Consider the following 18405-nt stretch of genomic DNA (forward strand, 5'->3'; position numbering starts at 1 on the left):
GTTTCATGCCCTCTGGACTTTGGAGGAGAAACTTCCAGGACCGCTGCGACTGCGCTGTGTCTGCTGTGTTAGTATAGTATTTCTTGCCCATTTATAAACATTTGAAAGCATTTTGTTGATAATTAGTTCATTATTTATAAAGTGTTTATAAAGCTGTGAATAGCACGTTATTCTAAAGTGTTACCAACTTTTCAATGTCTTTACAGCGTGCCACTAAAGGTACAACGTGCATTAACTCATTGAGTGCCAGCCATTTTCAAATTCAGACCAGGGGATTGCCTGGCTTTTTTCAACCATTAAAAAATAGCCATAAAGAATTGAGTTCTTTGTCCATGTGAACAACAAACATACCAGATCAACGTGTTAGGCCCCACCCCCCATTAAAAAACGCAATTGACTTGATATCAAGTTTTTGGCACTGTGCCATACATTCTGAAAAGACTCGCTTTCAAGTCCATGGTACTCAAAGAGCTACGGGGCTACAGAGATACAAGGATTAAAAGGCTAAGGATAATCACATAGGTCGGGGGAGTTGGCGATATGGAATGGGGCTTCGGTAAGGGGTAAGGCACAGTAAGGCACAGTAGAGCAGTAGTAATTGGGTTGAGAGAGAGATGGGATTAGGTAGGGGCTGTACGGTACTTCAAGATAATACAATAAATGGCCCAGCCGATTGAGCCTCAATCGGCTGGGCACTCATCTGCCAAACCGGCGACCCAGGTTCGATTCCGCCCCGAGGTCATTTGCCGGCCCTTCCCCGTCTCTCACGCCCCACTCGCTTCCTGTCAATATCTTCACTGTCCTATCACAAAATAAAGTAAAAAAGCCCAAAAGAAGATAATACAATAAATACATCTATTTATTACATTTCTGTGAAGATTCTCATTCATCCAGGTTGTGTTGTCCAAAGAGATAAGCTGTAAGCTTTCAATAAGAAAGGAAGACCCAGAAAGACCAAGGCAAATTGATAATCAATGATGGTGATGATGACCGCTGATTCGTTTTTTGTTCTTTTTTTACAGCTAAATTCTTTTGAAATCATCATACTAGATAGAGGGGAAAGAAATCAAAATTTTGAATTGGTACACACTACGCACATACAAGTGAATAAGAACACTGAATTGGTATGCAATACGCACATAGATACTGTAGAAGTAGATAAGAACAAAAGAGAGAGAAATGTGTCATGTGGAGCTTCAAGTGTGCAATATAACTAGGCAGAGAGGAGAGAGAGAAGAGAGAGGGAGAGAGAGAGAGAGAGAGAGAGAGAGAGAGAGAGAGAGTGAGAGAGAGAGGGCGCGAGAGAAGGCGCGAGAGAGGGAGAGAGTAATAGAGAGAGAGACGGAGAGAGAGAGAGAGAGAGAGAGAGTGAGAAGGGGAGACAGCTTCCAGCAGAGATTAACCCTCCTGCCAGGACAGCACAGTCTACAGTCTAATGATGGTTGTCATGGATGAAAATTGCAGCACTGCAACATTCATTTCATTTCACTGAGTCGCTAAGAAGAGTAAAAAAGACAAAGTCAAATCGATGATCAATGATGGTGGGGACGAGAACGATTTTGTGAAAAACATTCTTTTTTTTCCCCCTACAACCCATTATCATAGTTTGGAGTGAGACAGGGATAAAGATGAAGAGACAGAGAGACAGGATGAAAGAGAATGAGAGTAAAACTGTGAGAGTTGGCACATGGGTCACTGACATTGACGTCAGTTGTAGTGCAACCATGGCTACTACCACTTTTGTTTTTTCCTGGAGTAAGTAAAAATAGGGTTTCACTTCAGCACTTTATTTTTGAGGGGGCCACGTTGAAAACCAACATCCATCACCACTTGGAAAAGATAAAGATTTTGTGCTGTGATTGTGAATGTATAACTTCTAGTCAATGGCCCACATACGCATAGTAGTAGTGTAGGTAAGACGGACCACTGTGGGAAGATTTTTATTGCCAAAAGATCAGAGTTGGGTGGTAAGTTATATCCTGGCACATTTCATAAATAGCAGCTAGCAGAGGGTGAAGTGCACGGGGATGGATGGGCAACATAAAGAGAATATGCTGCTGGTGTTGGAGGTGGAGGTGGAGGTGGAGGTGGAGGTGGAGGTGGTAGGTGGTAGGTGGAGGTGGAGGTGGAGGTGGAGGTGGAGGTGGAGGTGGAGGTGAAGGTGGAGGTGGAGGTGGAGGTGGAGGTGGAGGTGAAGGTGGAGGTGGTAGGTGGAGGTGGTAGGTGGAGGTGGAGGTGGTAGGTGGAGGTGGTAGGTGGAGGTGGAGGTGGTAGGTGGAGGTGGTAGGTGGAGGTGGAGGTTGAGGTAGAGGTAGAGGTGAAGGTGGAGGTGGAGGTTGAGGTGGAGGTGGAGGTGGTAGGTAGTAGCTAGTATAGTGCAGGGCAGGGCCGCTGACAGCTTTGGCTGGGCCCCAGGAAAAAGACGTCTGAAAGGGCCCCAAACCAAATCAATACAATGTAATGAGGATCCAATTCTGGGCCCCCTCTCTCCCTGGGCCCGGGACAAATAATGGCCACTTGAAAAAAACCTGAATCTTTTTGTAAACTAGCAACACCCATTGAGGGGGCCCTTTCTTGCTGTCTGGCCCAGGGGCCCATGGAGTCATGATCCGCTGCTGCAGTGAGTGCCGTGGTCTTCATTCACAGCAATTCGCACCATGGGCTCAGCCTTTGGCCTGCGTGAAAGGGCAGTCTGATTATCTAAAGGACTCCTTACTGTAGGGAGACTAATGACCCTGGCTGGCATGTGCATGGTGGCTGAGATGTATGGACAGGGCTAGACTGGCCATCTGGCATACCGGGCAATTCTCGGCGGGTCCCGCACCCTTGTGGGCCCCTATTTTCATTTACATTTCTGAAAATAGGGGCCCACCAGTGAATCAGTTCTGCAGCGTTAATTATGAGGGGCCCCTTTAAGCCAAAAGTGCCCGGGGCCTATTTCTTCCCCAGTCCAGCCCTGTGCATGGACGTGGTCACTGACTCACCCTTAATCAAATCATTAGAGGCGGACGCTGAATTTTCTATTATGCTCGCACGGCGACGAGAGAAAGATGGTGAAGGAAGAGTGGGAGTTCATTTTTTCTTCTTCTTCTTCTAGCGGCTGCATGCATCGGCAATATCCATTTTTAGCCACAAATTGCCATCGCCAAGACGCTCTTGATATACATGTACGTGTGTGTGTGTGTGTGTGTGTGTGTGTGTGTGTGTGTGTGTGTGTGTGTGTGTGTGTGTGTGTGTGTGTGTGTGTGTGCGTGTGTGTGTGTGTGTGTGTGTGTGTGCGTGCGTGCGTCTGCGTGTGTGTGTGTGTGTGTGCATGTGTGTGTGTGTGTATGTGTGTGTGTATGTGCGAAAGGCTTTCTGTCCTTCAATTAGATTTATATCCTTAAATTAGCATCACACATTATGCATGTCCACACATTTGCCAGTAGACAGGCTGGGATGACGAGTGCGTGGTGGAATTAAATATGGAGGACATCGATTTAACGTGTAGCTCTCTGAACTGTAAAGGCCAAAAGGGATTCACTCTTTAATTGCTGAATTAATTTCCTGGAAAACGTGATCATTATGAATGGTGGAGGGGGGAAAAACAATGTTGAGCTGCCCAAACAACCTGTTCTTGCTATCTCATTATATGATTAATGCATATAACCTTTTGATGTAGACACAATACTCCTCGCGAAATCTGGTGTGACTGCCAGTGAAATCCGAAAATTAGGGCTGGGATATTAATGCATTAATTTAGATTAATTTATCACACAATGCGATTAATTAATTAACACGATTTTAAAAATTAATCGCAGTATAATATAGCTACATAGTTCTGGATTAGACCAGTGGAGGGCAGTATTACGCCTGATGGTGAACAGCCTGCTGAAATTCAGAAGAGTTCTCCCTTCTTTTAAAAATGTATAATATTTTTAGATTAAGCTTATTTATTGTAATTATTCAAAATCCATGTGAAAAAACTAATTTTTCACTGTTCTCAAGTCAGATATTTAAATGCGATTAAAATGTGATTAATTCGATTAATTAATTCCAAAGCCTATAGATTAATTCGATTAAAAAAATTAATCGAGTCCCAGCCCTACCGAAAATTAGAGCCACATTAAAAACCATTCATGTGCAAAAACGAAGGTTATGTATATAACCACGGTTCTATGAGTTCCGGATGACCGCCAGAGGCGGTGCTTTCAGCACTGAATATTCATCTTACGGATCAGCAGGTCGAGAATTAATATCAACAAAGTAACACGTGACCTGGGTGACGTCACCCGGTGACCCCCGTGTCAGGGGTTAAGACACCGGTGAACCCAGGAAGCGACGTCTTGGCAAATCTTCTCGAACACACTCCGAGTGACTGCCAAGCTCTGGCGGTCATCCGGAACTCATAGAACCGTGGTTATATACATAACCTTCGTTCTATTTCGTTCCTTCTGACCGCCAGAGGCGGTGCTTTCAGCACTGGATGACTAATACCAACAAAGTCATGAGGAGTGCCTACCCGTCGTCAGTACTACTGAGACGGCCTGAAGCCACCGACAGCACCACAGTAACATGTGGGGCAACATTAAGAAAACCAGGCAATGGTGCAGCCTGATGCTGAGGAGGCCGTGCCGTACACGTCCTTGCACGTACCAACGGCCACATGGAAGCCAGTGTAACCTGGCCCAAAGGATCCACGAGCTCCCTGAGTGAGAACCACAGGGGGCAGCAAGTAAGCAGTTAGCATAGCAGTTGACGGGGACACCTGTGCCACCCCGTAGCGGTACCATACCACCCGGTGCCACAAACGGGAGGAGCCACAATGGAAGAGGCGAACCACGGAAAAGGTCAACAACAGGGCACTGGACGCCCATAAGGAAGTTGCTCCCATGCCCATCAGACAAGTGTCGGCCTCCGAAAGCAGCCGCTGTAACAGGCCCAGAGAGGGCAAGGACTCAAGGCGGCGCACATGATAGATGAGCCGCCCGCTCCACACAAGACCGCAAGACAGGCCAGAGAGCGTCTGAGGGCAATCAGGATGGCCAGTCCCTACATTCATCCAAGGTACGGCCATCATCAGGGGGCCCACAGGTCGCAGGCAGTGTTGGACTGCCACCGCAGACCAACCGTCCAGGGCAGCAGCAGTGGGCACGACCGCACCGCGCAAGGGCAGCAGCAGTGGGCACGACCGCACCGCGCAAGGGCAGCAGCAGTGGGCATGTGTGTGTGTGTGTGTGTGTGTGTGTGTGTGTGTGTGTGTGTGTGTGTGCGTGTGCGTGTGCGTGTGTGTGTGTGTGTGTGTGTGTGTGTGTGCGTGCGTGCGTCTGCGTGTGTGTGTGTGTGTGTGCATGTGTGTGTGTGTGTATGTGTGTGTGTATGTGCGAAAGGCTTTCTGTCCTTCAATTAGATTTATATCCTTAAATTAGCATCACACATTATGCATGTCCACACATTTGCCAGTAGACAGGCTGGGATGACGAGTGCGTGGTGGAATTAAATATGGAGGACATCGATTTAACGTGTAGCTCTCTGAACTGTAAAGGCCAAAAGGGATTCACTCTTTAATTGCTGAATTAATTTCCTGGGAAACGTGATCATTATGAATGGTGGAGGGGGGAAAAACAATGTTGAGCTGCCCAAACAACCTGTTCTTGCTATCTCATTATATGATTAATGCATATAACCTTTTGATGTAGACACAATACTCCTCGCGAAATCTGGTGTGACTGCCAGTGAAATCCGAAAATTAGGGCTGGGATATTAATGCATTAATTTAGATTAATTTATCACACAATGCGATTAATTAATTAACACGATTTTAAAAATTAATCGCAGTATAATATAGCTACATAGTTCTGGATTAGACCAGTGGAGGGCAGTATTACGCCTGATGGTGAACAGCCTGCTGAAATTCAGAAGAGTTCTCCCTTCTTTTAAAAATGTATAATATTTTTAGATTAAGCTTATTTATTGTAATTATTCAAAATCCATGTGAAAAAACTAATTTTTCACTGTTCTCAAGTCAGATATTTAAATGCGATTAAAATGTGATTAATTCGATTAATTAATTCCAAAGCCTATAGATTAATTCGATTAAAAAAATGTATCGAGTCCCAGCCCTACCGAAAATTAAAGCACAAAAGAGCCACATTAAAAACCATTCATGTGCAAAAACGAAGGTTATGTATATAACCACGGTTCTATGAGTTCCGGATGACCGCCAGAGGCGGTGCTTTCAGCACTGAATATTCATCTTACGGATCAGCAGGTCGAGAATTAATATCAACAAAGTAACACGTGACCTGGGTGACGTCACCCGGTGACCCCCGTGTCAGGGGTTAAGACACCGGTGAACCCAGGAAGCGACGTCTTGGCAAATCTTCTCGAACACACTCCGAGTGACTGCCAAGCTCTGGCGGTCATCCGGAACTCATAGAACCGTGGTTATATACATAACCTTCGTTCTATTTCGTTCCTTCTGACCGCCAGAGGCGGTGCTTTCAGCACTGGATGACTAATACCAACAAAGTCATGAGGAGTGCCTACCCGTCGTCAGTACTACTGAGACGGCCTGAAGCCACCGACAGCACCACAGTAACATGTGGGGCAACATTAAGAAAACCAGGCAATGGTGCAGCCTGATGCTGAGGAGGCCGTGCCGTACACGTCCTTGCACGTACCAACGGCCACATGGAAGCCAGTGTAACCTGGCCCAAAGGATCCACGAGCTCCCTGAGTGAGAACCACAGGGGGCAGCAAGTAAGCAGTTAGCATAGCAGTTGACGGGGACACCTGTGCCACCCCGTAGCGGTACCATACCACCCGGTGCCACAAACGGGAGGAGCCACAATGGAAGAGGCGAACCACGGAAAAGGTCAACAACAGGGCACTGGACGCCCATAAGGAAGTTGCTCCCATGCCCATCAGACAAGTGTCGGCCTCCGAAAGCAGCCGCTGTAACAGGCCCAGAGAGGGCAAGGACTCAAGGCGGCGCACATGATAGATGAGCCGCCCGCTCCACACAAGACCGCAAGACAGGCCAGAGAGCGTCTGAGGGCAATCAGGATGGCCAGTCCCTACATTCATCCAAGGTACGGCCATCATCAGGGGGCCCACAGGTCGCAGGCAGTGTTGGACTGCCACCGCAGACCAACCGTCCAGGGCAGCAGCAGTGGGCACGACCGCACCGCGCAAGGGCAGCAGCAGTGGGCACGACCGCACCGCGCAAGGGCAGCAGCAGTGGGCATGACTCCACGGCGCAAGGGCAGAGCGGAACAGACGCGAGTTCCACCTCCAGGGTCGAAGGCGGACATGGTAGCCAGACGCAATGTAGAGCAGTCAGCGACAGTAGGACCTGGCAGGGGCCATAACGGCATATCCAACCCAAAGAGGCCTCAGCAAGCGGAGGCCAAGAGGGACAACGTGGGATGCCGAGGTCGGCATGCCCAACACCTGGAAGGGGCGGAGAGCAAGGAAGGAGAGCCTCCACTTCCAATGCCCGCGAGTACGCTGGTCATAAGCAGAAATAGACGCCTAGAGACACCAGGCCGGGGGTCTGCATGTCGAGAACAGGACAAAGCGCACCAGGTCGAGAACAACAGCGTGAGCGAAACAAAACCACATGCAGCATCGGCTGCACGGCCGGTGCGACACAAAAGCCGCGTCGTGGCTTGCCCAAAGCGGACGGACCAAAAGGGACATATAGGGGCCGCTGGAAGAGAGCAGACTGCTTCCAGCAAGGCCAAGGTTTGTGTGACTCTGCCCCGGCACTCAGGCCAGACAGGCGAATGCCAGCAACCAGGAGTCAGAGAGAACTCACAGGGGGCGTCCCAAAACGGTCCATGGGGGCCGAGAGAAGGCCAACAAGACATGGGACATCAAGAACCCAATGCACGTCGTACGCAGCGCTGCATCATAGACCTCGCAGACGAGCTCATCTGCGACGTGTCTAAGTGGCCAGGGCAGTGCACCCCGCCAGATCAACGCCCTGACCGGCAAGGCAAGGAGGGCGGTCAGAAGTGGTTCAATACCCGGCAGGGCCATAGATGGAGGCCTCCCGCAGCCCGGCCAATGCCTGATCGTCGACCCATCGCGCACAGCGTCACGGTCAGCCAAACACCAGTAAAGGCCACATAGGGGCCATGGGTATAGACAGGCGGGACAGGCAGGGTAACCAGTAGTAGGTACAGCCACTGCAGCAGAGACGCGTAAACAGTCCAAGCGTCAACAAGCCGGGCCCAGCGGGAAAGGTGCGCGACACAGGGCACAGATGCCCATGACAAGCCAACTGCGATGCTCCTGCAGCAGACAGCAGAGCATGAAGCTGAACCAGCCAGATGCAGAATCCACAGCCGTAGGGGCGTGTACGCCCACCGGTGCCCAGAGCACTCATGTGAGACCATCCATAGCGAGGCCAACAGAGCGAACAGTCGTAAGCCACCGAAAACTCGAAGGGAGAGCCCGGAGTGGGGTCACTCCCGTACAGTAGTAGCAGTCAGAGTGGCATCCTGACCCCCGGATATACCACACATGAAGTGGGGAATCATGAAGAACAATGGGAGAAGGAGCGGTAACGCTCCAACATACCAGTAGCAGCCGCAGCTGCAGTGGTGCCGGCACCAATGGCACTCTTAAGTAGCCCATGGCAAGTCCACGCATACTCCAAGAGCTCGGGGGGACGACGTGCAGCAGTCGACCTACGCGCCACAGTCGAGGACAATGAAGGAAGCACCTGGGTCCTGTACCCAGGGCAGCAATGCCGACATACACGTGCACCGGTCACAGAGGCTTAAGCCCAACGGCACACTCCGCGAGCCAAGGGGCAAAAGAGTCCCAGGCTCAACCAGGTCAGGAGGACGTCGACATGCCAGACGTACGACAGTGGGCAAAAGCGGACAACAGGACGCAGAGCATATCTTGCATACCGAAGCCACAGCAGAAGAGGCGAAGGCACCAACTGTAATCACAACGTTCCACGGTGAAGTCGGCCAAGGCCAACAGACTCCAGACAGTCCCGCAGGAGTGCCAAAGAGCATAAAACAGGGTATGGTGTGAAACCACTCACCCAGAGCAGCAGCAGTCGTACAGGCGGAAACGCCAACGGTGCATGCAAGGAGCTGACTGGTGGAGACACCCACGGTCAGCCAAACCCAGGAGAACGACTAGAACCAGTCGTGAGGTAGGGAAAAGCAAGCTACACAGAGGGGCATGAAGCGGAGCAACACGCGCAACTGTAGTAGTCATGGCGGTTGAGGTGCTCCGGGCGTCCACAAGAAGCCAATGGATGAAACAGCCGACAGCAGGCGGTATCTAGGAGAGTGACAGACAGTCGCAGGACGCTGAATGGTAGAGACCAGCAGAGGAGCGGGGAGCACACATGCGGTCTCATGCAAGTCATGCAGCCACGCAAGAGAGCAAGCGTGCAAGCATGCGAAGCAACCGAGCAAGCCATGTAAACCGGAATGGCAGGGTGCGTATGGCCCAGCGGCACGCCGTGGCAGCTGTAGTAGCCATGGCATCAACAAGCATGCCACAGGGTGGAGGCCACCTGTGGCCAGAAACCCACTCTGTAGCAGTAGCAGGTACGGCACTCACATGTAGCCATCGGGCGAAAAACACCCATGGCCAACCCACCCAGAAAGGGCCCAGTGCCAATGCAATGCAACAAGCAATGCAACTGGGCTGTGACTGTGTCACCTGAACAGAGGGCATGGTGCGGGCATCGGCGGCAGGCGACAGCTGTGGCGGCGGTGGTCGACAGTCGTGGCGGCGGTGGGCGACAGTCGTGGCGGCGGTGGGCGACAGCCGTGGCGGCAGAGGGCGACAGCCGTGGCGGCGGCGTGCGACCGTCCGGGTCGCTAGCAGGCAGGGCACATTTGAAAACACGGTCACCGTGTGTCAGAGGCTGCAGGTCGGCAAAACAGGGCCGACAACTCCAACAGTGGCCAGCGGAACTGTAGGCCGAGGGCCAAATCGCGTCAGCCCGGCCGTAAGTGCTCTCGCACGCAGACCTGAGCAAGCAGCACAGGTCACATCTGTCAACCTCAGCCGCAGGCGTCTCAGCCCCAGGCAGGAGAGGCACCAGTCCCAGGGGCCTAGACGACAATGCATCAGTCAGGCAGGCAGGCACACAGGGCGAGGACACCCCAGTGGTAGCCGAGAGGGAAGCCAGCAGTCGGACAGTCAGGGCCCGACGGGTAAACAAGGCAATACACACAGCAGGGCGAAGACACCCCAGTGGTAGCCGATGCAAGAGCTCCAGGCCAACTGGTGAATACCACACAGAAGGGGCTGGGACATCCAATGGCAGCCAAGAAGAAACCCAGTAATCAGGCAAGACGAGGGTCCCGTGTCGGGAAGCGAACACTGCAACACACAGAAGGGAACAAACAAACAACACATACCCACAGGGCGAGGGCACCCCAATAGTAGGTAAAAAGTTGGCAGCAGGTAGGAGATGACACTACAATGTCCAGTAAATACTGCAAATATAAAACACAAGGGGCGAGGACGCCCCAAGTGTAGCCAACAGGAGCCAGCAGCCAGGCGGCAACACCAAGCTGACAAGCAAATAACAATGGACATTAACATTTTGGATTCGGCCTATTTTGGACACCAGATGGAAATTAGTAGTCTGGTGAACCAGCTGCGCACCCGCTGGACGACGGCAAAATGTTTTGTCTACGGGTGGGTCTGGCCTCGCATAATGATTCAATGAAGCCAGAATGCCATGAATCTGGCAAACCAATTACAACGCAAAGATGTGTTTTGAATCAAAGCGGGCAGGGTTTTGAGGGAAGGTTGTTCTCATCAACAATCTTCGGATGTATTATGCATCGAGGCCAGACTAAATTAGATTTCCACATTTAGTCTGGTTTATCAGGCTAGGAAATTAGCCCTCGGGCTACAATCTGCCATATTTACATATATGTACATGTATGTATACGTTCATTCATGTGCAATGTCCTGAAGAAATAAAGTAAAGTAAAGTACATTACATTGCAATGTAGTAGTCGGCAGGCGCTGTACACCCAGTGACTCACAATAGAGGACATACCATAAGCACAGCCAATATCATGGGCAGACAGGAGTAGCACAGTGATAGAAATGCAAGGCAAATACACACTTCTGGGGCGAAGACACCCCAGGTGAAAACAGACAATAATAAACCAGTGAAGAACACAACCCGGCAGGAATAACAACCGGGGTGAGCAGAGTGCAGCCAGAGAGAGAGAGAGATTGTATTGTAGATTGAATCTCTGGAGCAGCGTGACGCCAACGGTGCAAGGGCACAGCGAAACACACTGGCCCGTGGAGCAACCGTACAGACAGGCTACACTGTACAAACAATGAAGCCGTAACGTAAATACAGGCACGCGAACCCAAGTAACTGAGCTCGCGTCGAGTGTCACAACAATCGCCCAGTAATAGTAACATTCCGCGGCGAGAAACACACCGCGGAAAATAAATCGAAACAGTAAATGACAGTCCACTTACCCAAACGATGGCCAACAATAGGCAGGCAGGCGTTAATACCTAATCCAAACTCGAAAGCGTATCACGCCACGAGAGACGCTCGTCAAATCCAGTTGCGGGAAACACCACTGAAGATAACGCAAGGTGGGCGGTAGCAGTTAATACATGATCAGAAAACGGCCTACCTTCCACGGGAAAGGACAAGTTATTAGCCTCCAGTCGGCGAGAACAGTGCCTCGAGCCAGGGGCTAGGCAGGCTAGGTAGCCTAGCCAGCCCTCCTCCACCGAGCGGATAACACTCAGTCGGAGTCGGACACATCGTAAATGTGAAAGAGATACTCAAAGGAAAAAGCGACCAACGCCGTTTCATGGGGGGTGGAAAACCCACAGCCCCAACCCTATGGGTGCGAAACGAACAAAGCGTCAGGTCAATCCCAAAATCTCAAACGATCAACTCGAAACCTGCAATCGAGAAGATGAAAGACGTCGCTTCCTGGGTTCACCGGTGTCTTAACCCCTGACACGGGGGTCACCGGGTGACGTCACCCAGGTCACGTGTTACTTTGTTGATATTAATTCTCGACCTGCTGATCCGTAAGATGAATATTCAGTGCTGAAAGCACCGCCTCTGGCGGTCAGAAGGAACGAAATAGAACTACAGCTAAGTAAAACTAGATATGGATATGCTTTGTTAAACATGTGAATGTGTACATTGCAGGTTTAAGTTACAGATATTAATACAGGTATCCTCTGTTCTTTAAAGAGATTGGTAAGAGATGTTCAACTGGGCAAAAACTTAAAAACAAAGATTTGTGGCTATGTAAGCACAGGGCTGGCACACTGAGATATTACTGGGGAAAATAAATCATGAATGAGACTGTCAACGGGTAAGAATCTTGGTAATCAGGTATAATCATCATACAGTAATCTTGTTCTTTTTTGTGTTTAGTGTGTGGTATATGTCTGATTGTAGAGGTCTGTCCTGATATGTGTTTTTATGTGTACTGATCTGTATTATGTGACTGTGGACAAAGAGTCTGCCGAATAAACTGAATTGAATTGAATTGTTCAGGCCCTGCTGTGGCCATCCGGTAGGGCGCTCCCCTGCCATGCGACTGACCCGGGTTTGATTCCCGGCCTGGGTCCTTTGCCGACCCCTCCCCGTCTCTCTCCTCATTCGCTTCCTGTCTACCTCTCATACTATCCTATCCATAATAAAGTCTAAAAAGACCAAAACATGTCTTTAAAAACAAAAAAAAAGAATTGAATTGTTCAACAGGTGTAAGTAATACAATAACTCACTGTGGCCGCGATGCCTCAGCCTGGTCCGTCTGGAGCTTCTCTCCTCCCTCCACCTCCATGGTACAGTAGACGATCTTATTGGGAGCCATGGACCTCAGACCCTGCACCTCCATTATAACTATCTGCAGAGCAAAACAGAAGAAGAGAAAGAGAAGCCAAACACCCAAGCAGCAGACATTAAAAGATGATTTGTTCAATTGTGTGTTAGTATGTCACAGACCACTGTGGGAAAACAGACCACAGACCAACAAACTTGTATCGGCACAAGATCAGAGTTGGGTGGTAAGTTACATCCCGGCACATTTCATAAGTAGCAGCTATCAAAGGGCAAAGTGCACGGGGATGGATGGGCAACATAATGAGAATATGCTGCTGGTTGGTGGTGTTGGTTGGTGGCGGAGGTAGTATATAAAGGTCACATACAGCTGGTCCTTTTTTCCTGCTTCTAAATGAAGTGATGAATGGTCACCGCTTATCTGTTTAGAAGGTGCAGGATTCAGTCGAAATACTATCTGTACAAAAAAGGAGACAATCCGCACACTTCAAGTCTTTTTTGTGCAAAGCTTTACTGGACTTGCAAGCTTTCTGAGCAAGACCTTCATCAGGCACTCTGGCTTATGACGGTATAGCACCGATAGCTTTCAAGTCCCAAAAACGACCTGAAGTGTGCAGATTGTCTCCTTTCCTGTGTCTACAAACAAATCCTAGAGCAACAAAGAAATACAGTAACAAGGGGAAAATAACACAAAATTATTACAAAGTAATAATTCTGAAAAAAATTGAATCAAACTTTTTCCGCTTCAACAGACATCATACATGATACTAAAGTTCTACGGTACAGTGCAATACAATATCATCCGGCAGTCTCACCCACCTCCAGCGTGAAGGAGAGAACGACGTCGGATTTGGAGAGGGGCAGGTCTCCCTCCTCCCCCAGCTCCAGGAAGCTGTTCATGGGCGTCAGCTTGGGCTTGATCTTGGGCTTGAAGTCCTTGGCCACCGGCTGGCTCTCCAGGTTGGCCATCAGCAGGTTGACCGCAGACCGCAGCTCCTCCATGTACAGGGCCTCCATGTCGCTAGACACAAACGTGGGGTACCGCCTCTGCTGGCGATGAATGAGGAAAAAATGGGAAATCGGATTAAATGAGTAATGAGCCAGAGCGGTAGTCTCTTTAAGACCTTTATTATCAGAAACACTGTTTCAGCCACAACTCATGCATTGACTCAAGTCCAACTCTCCACTTAATGGCAAAATCATTCGTTTTTAAAGACATTCCATACACATTTCATAGAACACAATATACAATATTCAAACTGGGGTAGGAGGTGGTACAATTCTTGCTTCAGTGCTTAGAGCACCCAACCATGAATGGGAGGGTGGAGCCAGGGTCAATTTCAATTTCCCAACCCAATCTCATCTCTCCTTCTATCCTAGCTGATACTCACTGTGCTATATATTTTAAAAAATAGAGTTCAAGTCATAATCAAGACCCAAATATCACAGGTCTTATGTGTACAGGCCCTCCGTGTGACCGGACATACTGTAGTGTAAACTTGGGGCACCACCACTCCACTCCTAGTGATTGGGACATGCTTTGATGCTTTACATTTGAAACAAGGGGCTCCTAGATGTAACGGAGGCTAACTAGCAGAGTGTGGCCTGGAACGTTAGTAAACCTCCCTCCCGAAGTCTTAATATAGTGCGGTAGCGTACTGTGCCTCCCATTGCCGAACCCGATGCATTGATGAGGTGGCAGGTTCGCGGCCACAAGGGGGGCACTCAGTCACACTGACAACACAGCATTTCTTCCAGAGGGCTGAGACGTTTGAATTTCAGTTCTGAGTGAGTGGCGTGTGGGACACACAACACACTTCTTAAGTCCTACACAAAACCACCTAGTGGCCAAAAATATTGTTGTCTGGTGAGTTGATCTAGCCTCGGTCCTTGTTAGATCGCCATAACAGGCAGACTTGGCCCACCAATCACAAGGTCCGCCCCCCACACGTTTCTGTTTGAATCTTTGGGTATTTCTTAAAGTGAAGTGTCCTAGCCTTGCTAGAACCAGAAATGTGCATTTCGTGGATGTCACCCAAGAGTATCCAATAACTAGTTCTAAGTGTAATTGGATACTCCTTGGTGAAATCCGTGCAAATGTGGCGTTACTCGTCCTTGCACAGTTAAGGCACCTTTGGCAGGACAGTGGAGACAGCTGATTGGCTACAGCTAATGAAAAGCATCTGTTTGATTGGTCATAGTGTTGGTCAATGCAGTGCAGTGGCAATTTTAACGTTACGACAATGGTTTGGTCCCACCCTCAGCCCTCAGCTAGAGAGAGAGAGAGAGAATACAGGGAGAAAATACAAAAGAGAGAGAGAGAGAGAGAGAGAGAGAGAGAGAGAGAGAGAGAGAGAGAGAGAGAGAGAGAGAGAAAGAGAGAGAGAGAGAACACGAGAAGAGGAATCTTACCATCTCTGTCTGAACCAAGCAATTCTATATTTCCATGTTTTACTCTGCAAGGCTAAAAGCTCCATACATTCAAGTGCCTTTGAAAAAAGGCGTGGAAGCCAGGCTCTGTTGTGGTTCAGTGATTTCCGTACTTGACCATGAATGAAGAAGTTCCCATGGGAACCCAGGTCCAAATCCAGTCAGCAGTCACGTGCCAAACCTGCCCTAACCCCCTTTACCCTCCTGCTTCCCCACCAAATCGGAACAATCCGATCAAAATGAAGCCATTAAAATGACAAAAACTAAATCCAAAAAAGATCTCTCATGAGGTTCACTGAAGATGGCAGCTGCAGCTATTCGTACAGGTCCTCCATGTCAACAGACACAGACTGAAGATGTTACCTCTCCTGATTCTTTTTTGTTGTTACCTTTTTTACTTTATTTATGATAGGACAGTGAAGTTGGTGACAGGAAGCAAGTGGGAAGAGAGAGACGGGGAAGGGCCGGCAAAGGACTCGGGACGGAAATCGAACCCGGGTCAGCCGCATGGTAGACGGGCAGGGCCTGCACCTCTCCTGATTCTAAGCATGATTCTACACTTTGGATGGAAAAAAGCACCAGGGATGGGAGGTGAGTTCCGCTCCGCTCCACTGCTGTGGTTCAGTGGTTGAGGCACCCAGCCGTGACCGGGAATGTGGCCCATGGGGACACAGGGTGAAGAAGTCCTGTCTGGAATAAGTTCCCAACGCTAGCTAGCTCATCAGGCTCAACTCTCTCCTCCAACTTGCTTGCCTGTCACATTCACTTCACCATCCTAACACAAGGGAGTTATTAAAGGTCAGAAAATAATATAAGAAAATAAATAATTTAAAGAGAAGTTGGAAATGTCAGCTTCAGTTCAGAGGCATAAAAAGGTTTGCTCTCAATCTCTGAACCACTTGGCTCTTATTGGCAAACAAGTTAGCAGACAGGTACAAGATCAGATAATTGATGAGTTTCAGAGCTACGATCAACAACATTACGTACACCAAGTCTTCGGCTTCTTTGAGCAAAGCTCCCTTGACTTCATGACAGGTCTGCCAATGGATATGGCAGATATGTGTTATACAGCATTAATGAAAAATAACGGTAAGTAGTTTTTAATTGTATGATTAATTGTATGCTTGAAGAAACATCAAGTCTATTGGAAATGAGGATTCCCTAAATGACTCTGCATAATGTGCAGTGAAGCCGTATTTGAGTGGCCATAAGTACACCAAAACATTTGCTTAGGGGGTGCGCAAACCACATTGAAATGTACAAAGGGGTCCGCAAGAAAAAAAGGTTGAGAACCACTGGTCTAAACAGTCAGTTCTATAAAATATCATAGAGCAGTGTTTCCCAACCAGGGGTACGTGTACCACTAGGGGTACGCGAGCACACTGCAGGGGGTACTTGGAAAAATGAAATTTTAACAAATATATGAAGCTTAGTTACATTGGGATGGAGAAAGCGATATAGAAGTTGATACTTGGGTACTCATGGCACAACGAAAAGTCTTGGGGGTACACATGACAAAAAAGGTTGGGAAACACTGTCATAGAGCACTGCACACCCAGTTGCCAATGAACTGAAATCCTTGAAAGACTTAAGAATACTTTCTGCAGTAAATGAAAAAGAGTCCTAATAGCCATCAGTGTTTGTGTGTGTGTCTGTATGTACGTATGTGTGTGTGTGTATGTGTGTGCGTGTGTGTGCGCGCTTGTGCATGTGGGTGTGCTTGTTTTTGTGCCCACGTGTATATGTGTAGAGTACGTGCTTGTGTGTGTACGTGTACGCGTGTGTACACTCGTATGTGTGTATGCGTGTTTGTGTGTGTACGCGTGTTTGTGTGTGTGTGTGTGTGTACGCAACGTGTGTTTGTGTGTGTGTGTGTGTGTGTGTGTGTGTGTATGCGTGTGTGTGTGTGTGTGTGTGTGTGTGTGTGTGTGTGTGTGTGTGTGTGTGTGTGTGTGTGTGTGTGTGTGTGTGTATGCGTGTGTGTGTGTGTGTGTGTGTGTGTGTGTGTGTGTGTGTGTGTTTGTTATTTGCTTTTTACCCTGGTGATTTTCTCGGCTAGTTGAAGTCTGCCATCCAATTCCCTGCGGATCTGAGCTGCCTGTTCGTCCACGTTATCCAGCTGGGGACAGACATGGCAGGAGAGGAGATAATTCCCTGTTATTTATTTACAGTATATGTTATTTATATAAGGCACATGCTTCAGTTGAAGTTTCACAGACATCACATCACATCAGAACAGAGTTAAGATAGCATCCCTGACTAAACCATCTTGTAATAAAGTTGACTGCCTACAACAAAGACATTTGCAGTGAAGATTAATTAAATGCCCCTCTTTCATGTTCGTTCTTAACTGACTGCAGGGCGTCAAAAACTTCAACAACAAAAATGTGTCCCACCATCCACAACAACAAAATGTGCCCTACCACCCACAACAACAAAATGTGCCCCACCACCCACACTCTCTCTGTGTCTGTCACACACATGCAAACACAAACACAACCTTTTTTCGGCTGGGCCCCCCTTTCTTTTGGACCAAACCATATTTTTGCAACCCGCCGCCTCCTATATTCTAAGTGCCATTTTTATTTACGCCTCGGTATTGCTACACTGTTGGAAGGGTTACATGATATGAAAGCATACACATGGATTTATGCAAACAATCGCTTCTCTATGCGACCCTTCCTGCAGAAACTCCGGGATCCCTCTAGGGGTCAATACATCCAATTTTGATTAACCGAATGTGACAACAGGTCTCGTCACGAAATGCCCTCTGTCCGACTGCACCATGTTGCTTCAGTGTTTTAAGGATGCTAAACCAATGACAAAAAAAGAGGTGGCTAAACTCTACACCAGGGATTCCCAAACTTTACCATGACAAGGCCCCCCATATATCAGTAAATTCCAGCCAAGGCTCCCCTTACATGGGTCCACTCGTATCACACTTTTTGTTCCCTGCACATCCCCTTTCACAACCATAGTCTAGGTCTATGAGACAGTGCCCCACTAGGATATACAGTATAAGATGGTAATGATAATTGTAGTGATGTGAAAAGATGTAATAGATCATTATAATGCTGTAGAGAATTTGGATGATTTGATTTATGTTAGTTAGTTGTGACTTTGTTGTGCTATAATTTTCCTGCCAGCCTGCCGCAGCCCCC

At 48.6% G+C, this 18405-nt stretch overlaps 1 protein-coding gene across 3 annotated transcripts in view; it reads right to left on the bottom strand.

Annotated features, from left to right (window-relative positions):
- The window catches only part of cadps2 (Ca++-dependent secretion activator 2), a 189101-nt gene that overhangs the window by 114288 nt on the left and 56408 nt on the right, over window positions 1-18405 (bottom strand). For 2 of the 3 annotated variants that reach the window (XM_063196998.1, XM_063197000.1), the window contains exons 4-6: window positions 17283-17363; window positions 13634-13864; window positions 12760-12881 (exon numbers count right to left, since the gene is read on the bottom strand). In XM_063196998.1, coding sequence (XP_063053068.1) covers window positions 12760-12881; window positions 13634-13864; window positions 17283-17363 — 434 coding nt within the window. The remainder of the gene's footprint in view (window positions 1-12759; window positions 12882-13633; window positions 13865-17282; window positions 17364-18405) is intronic. The other variant, XM_063196999.1, reaches the window with a different exon arrangement.

Source organism: Engraulis encrasicolus, chromosome 4, assembly GCF_034702125.1.
Source record: "Engraulis encrasicolus isolate BLACKSEA-1 chromosome 4, IST_EnEncr_1.0, whole genome shotgun sequence".
Taxonomy (NCBI): Eukaryota; Metazoa; Chordata; class Actinopteri; order Clupeiformes; family Engraulidae; genus Engraulis; species Engraulis encrasicolus.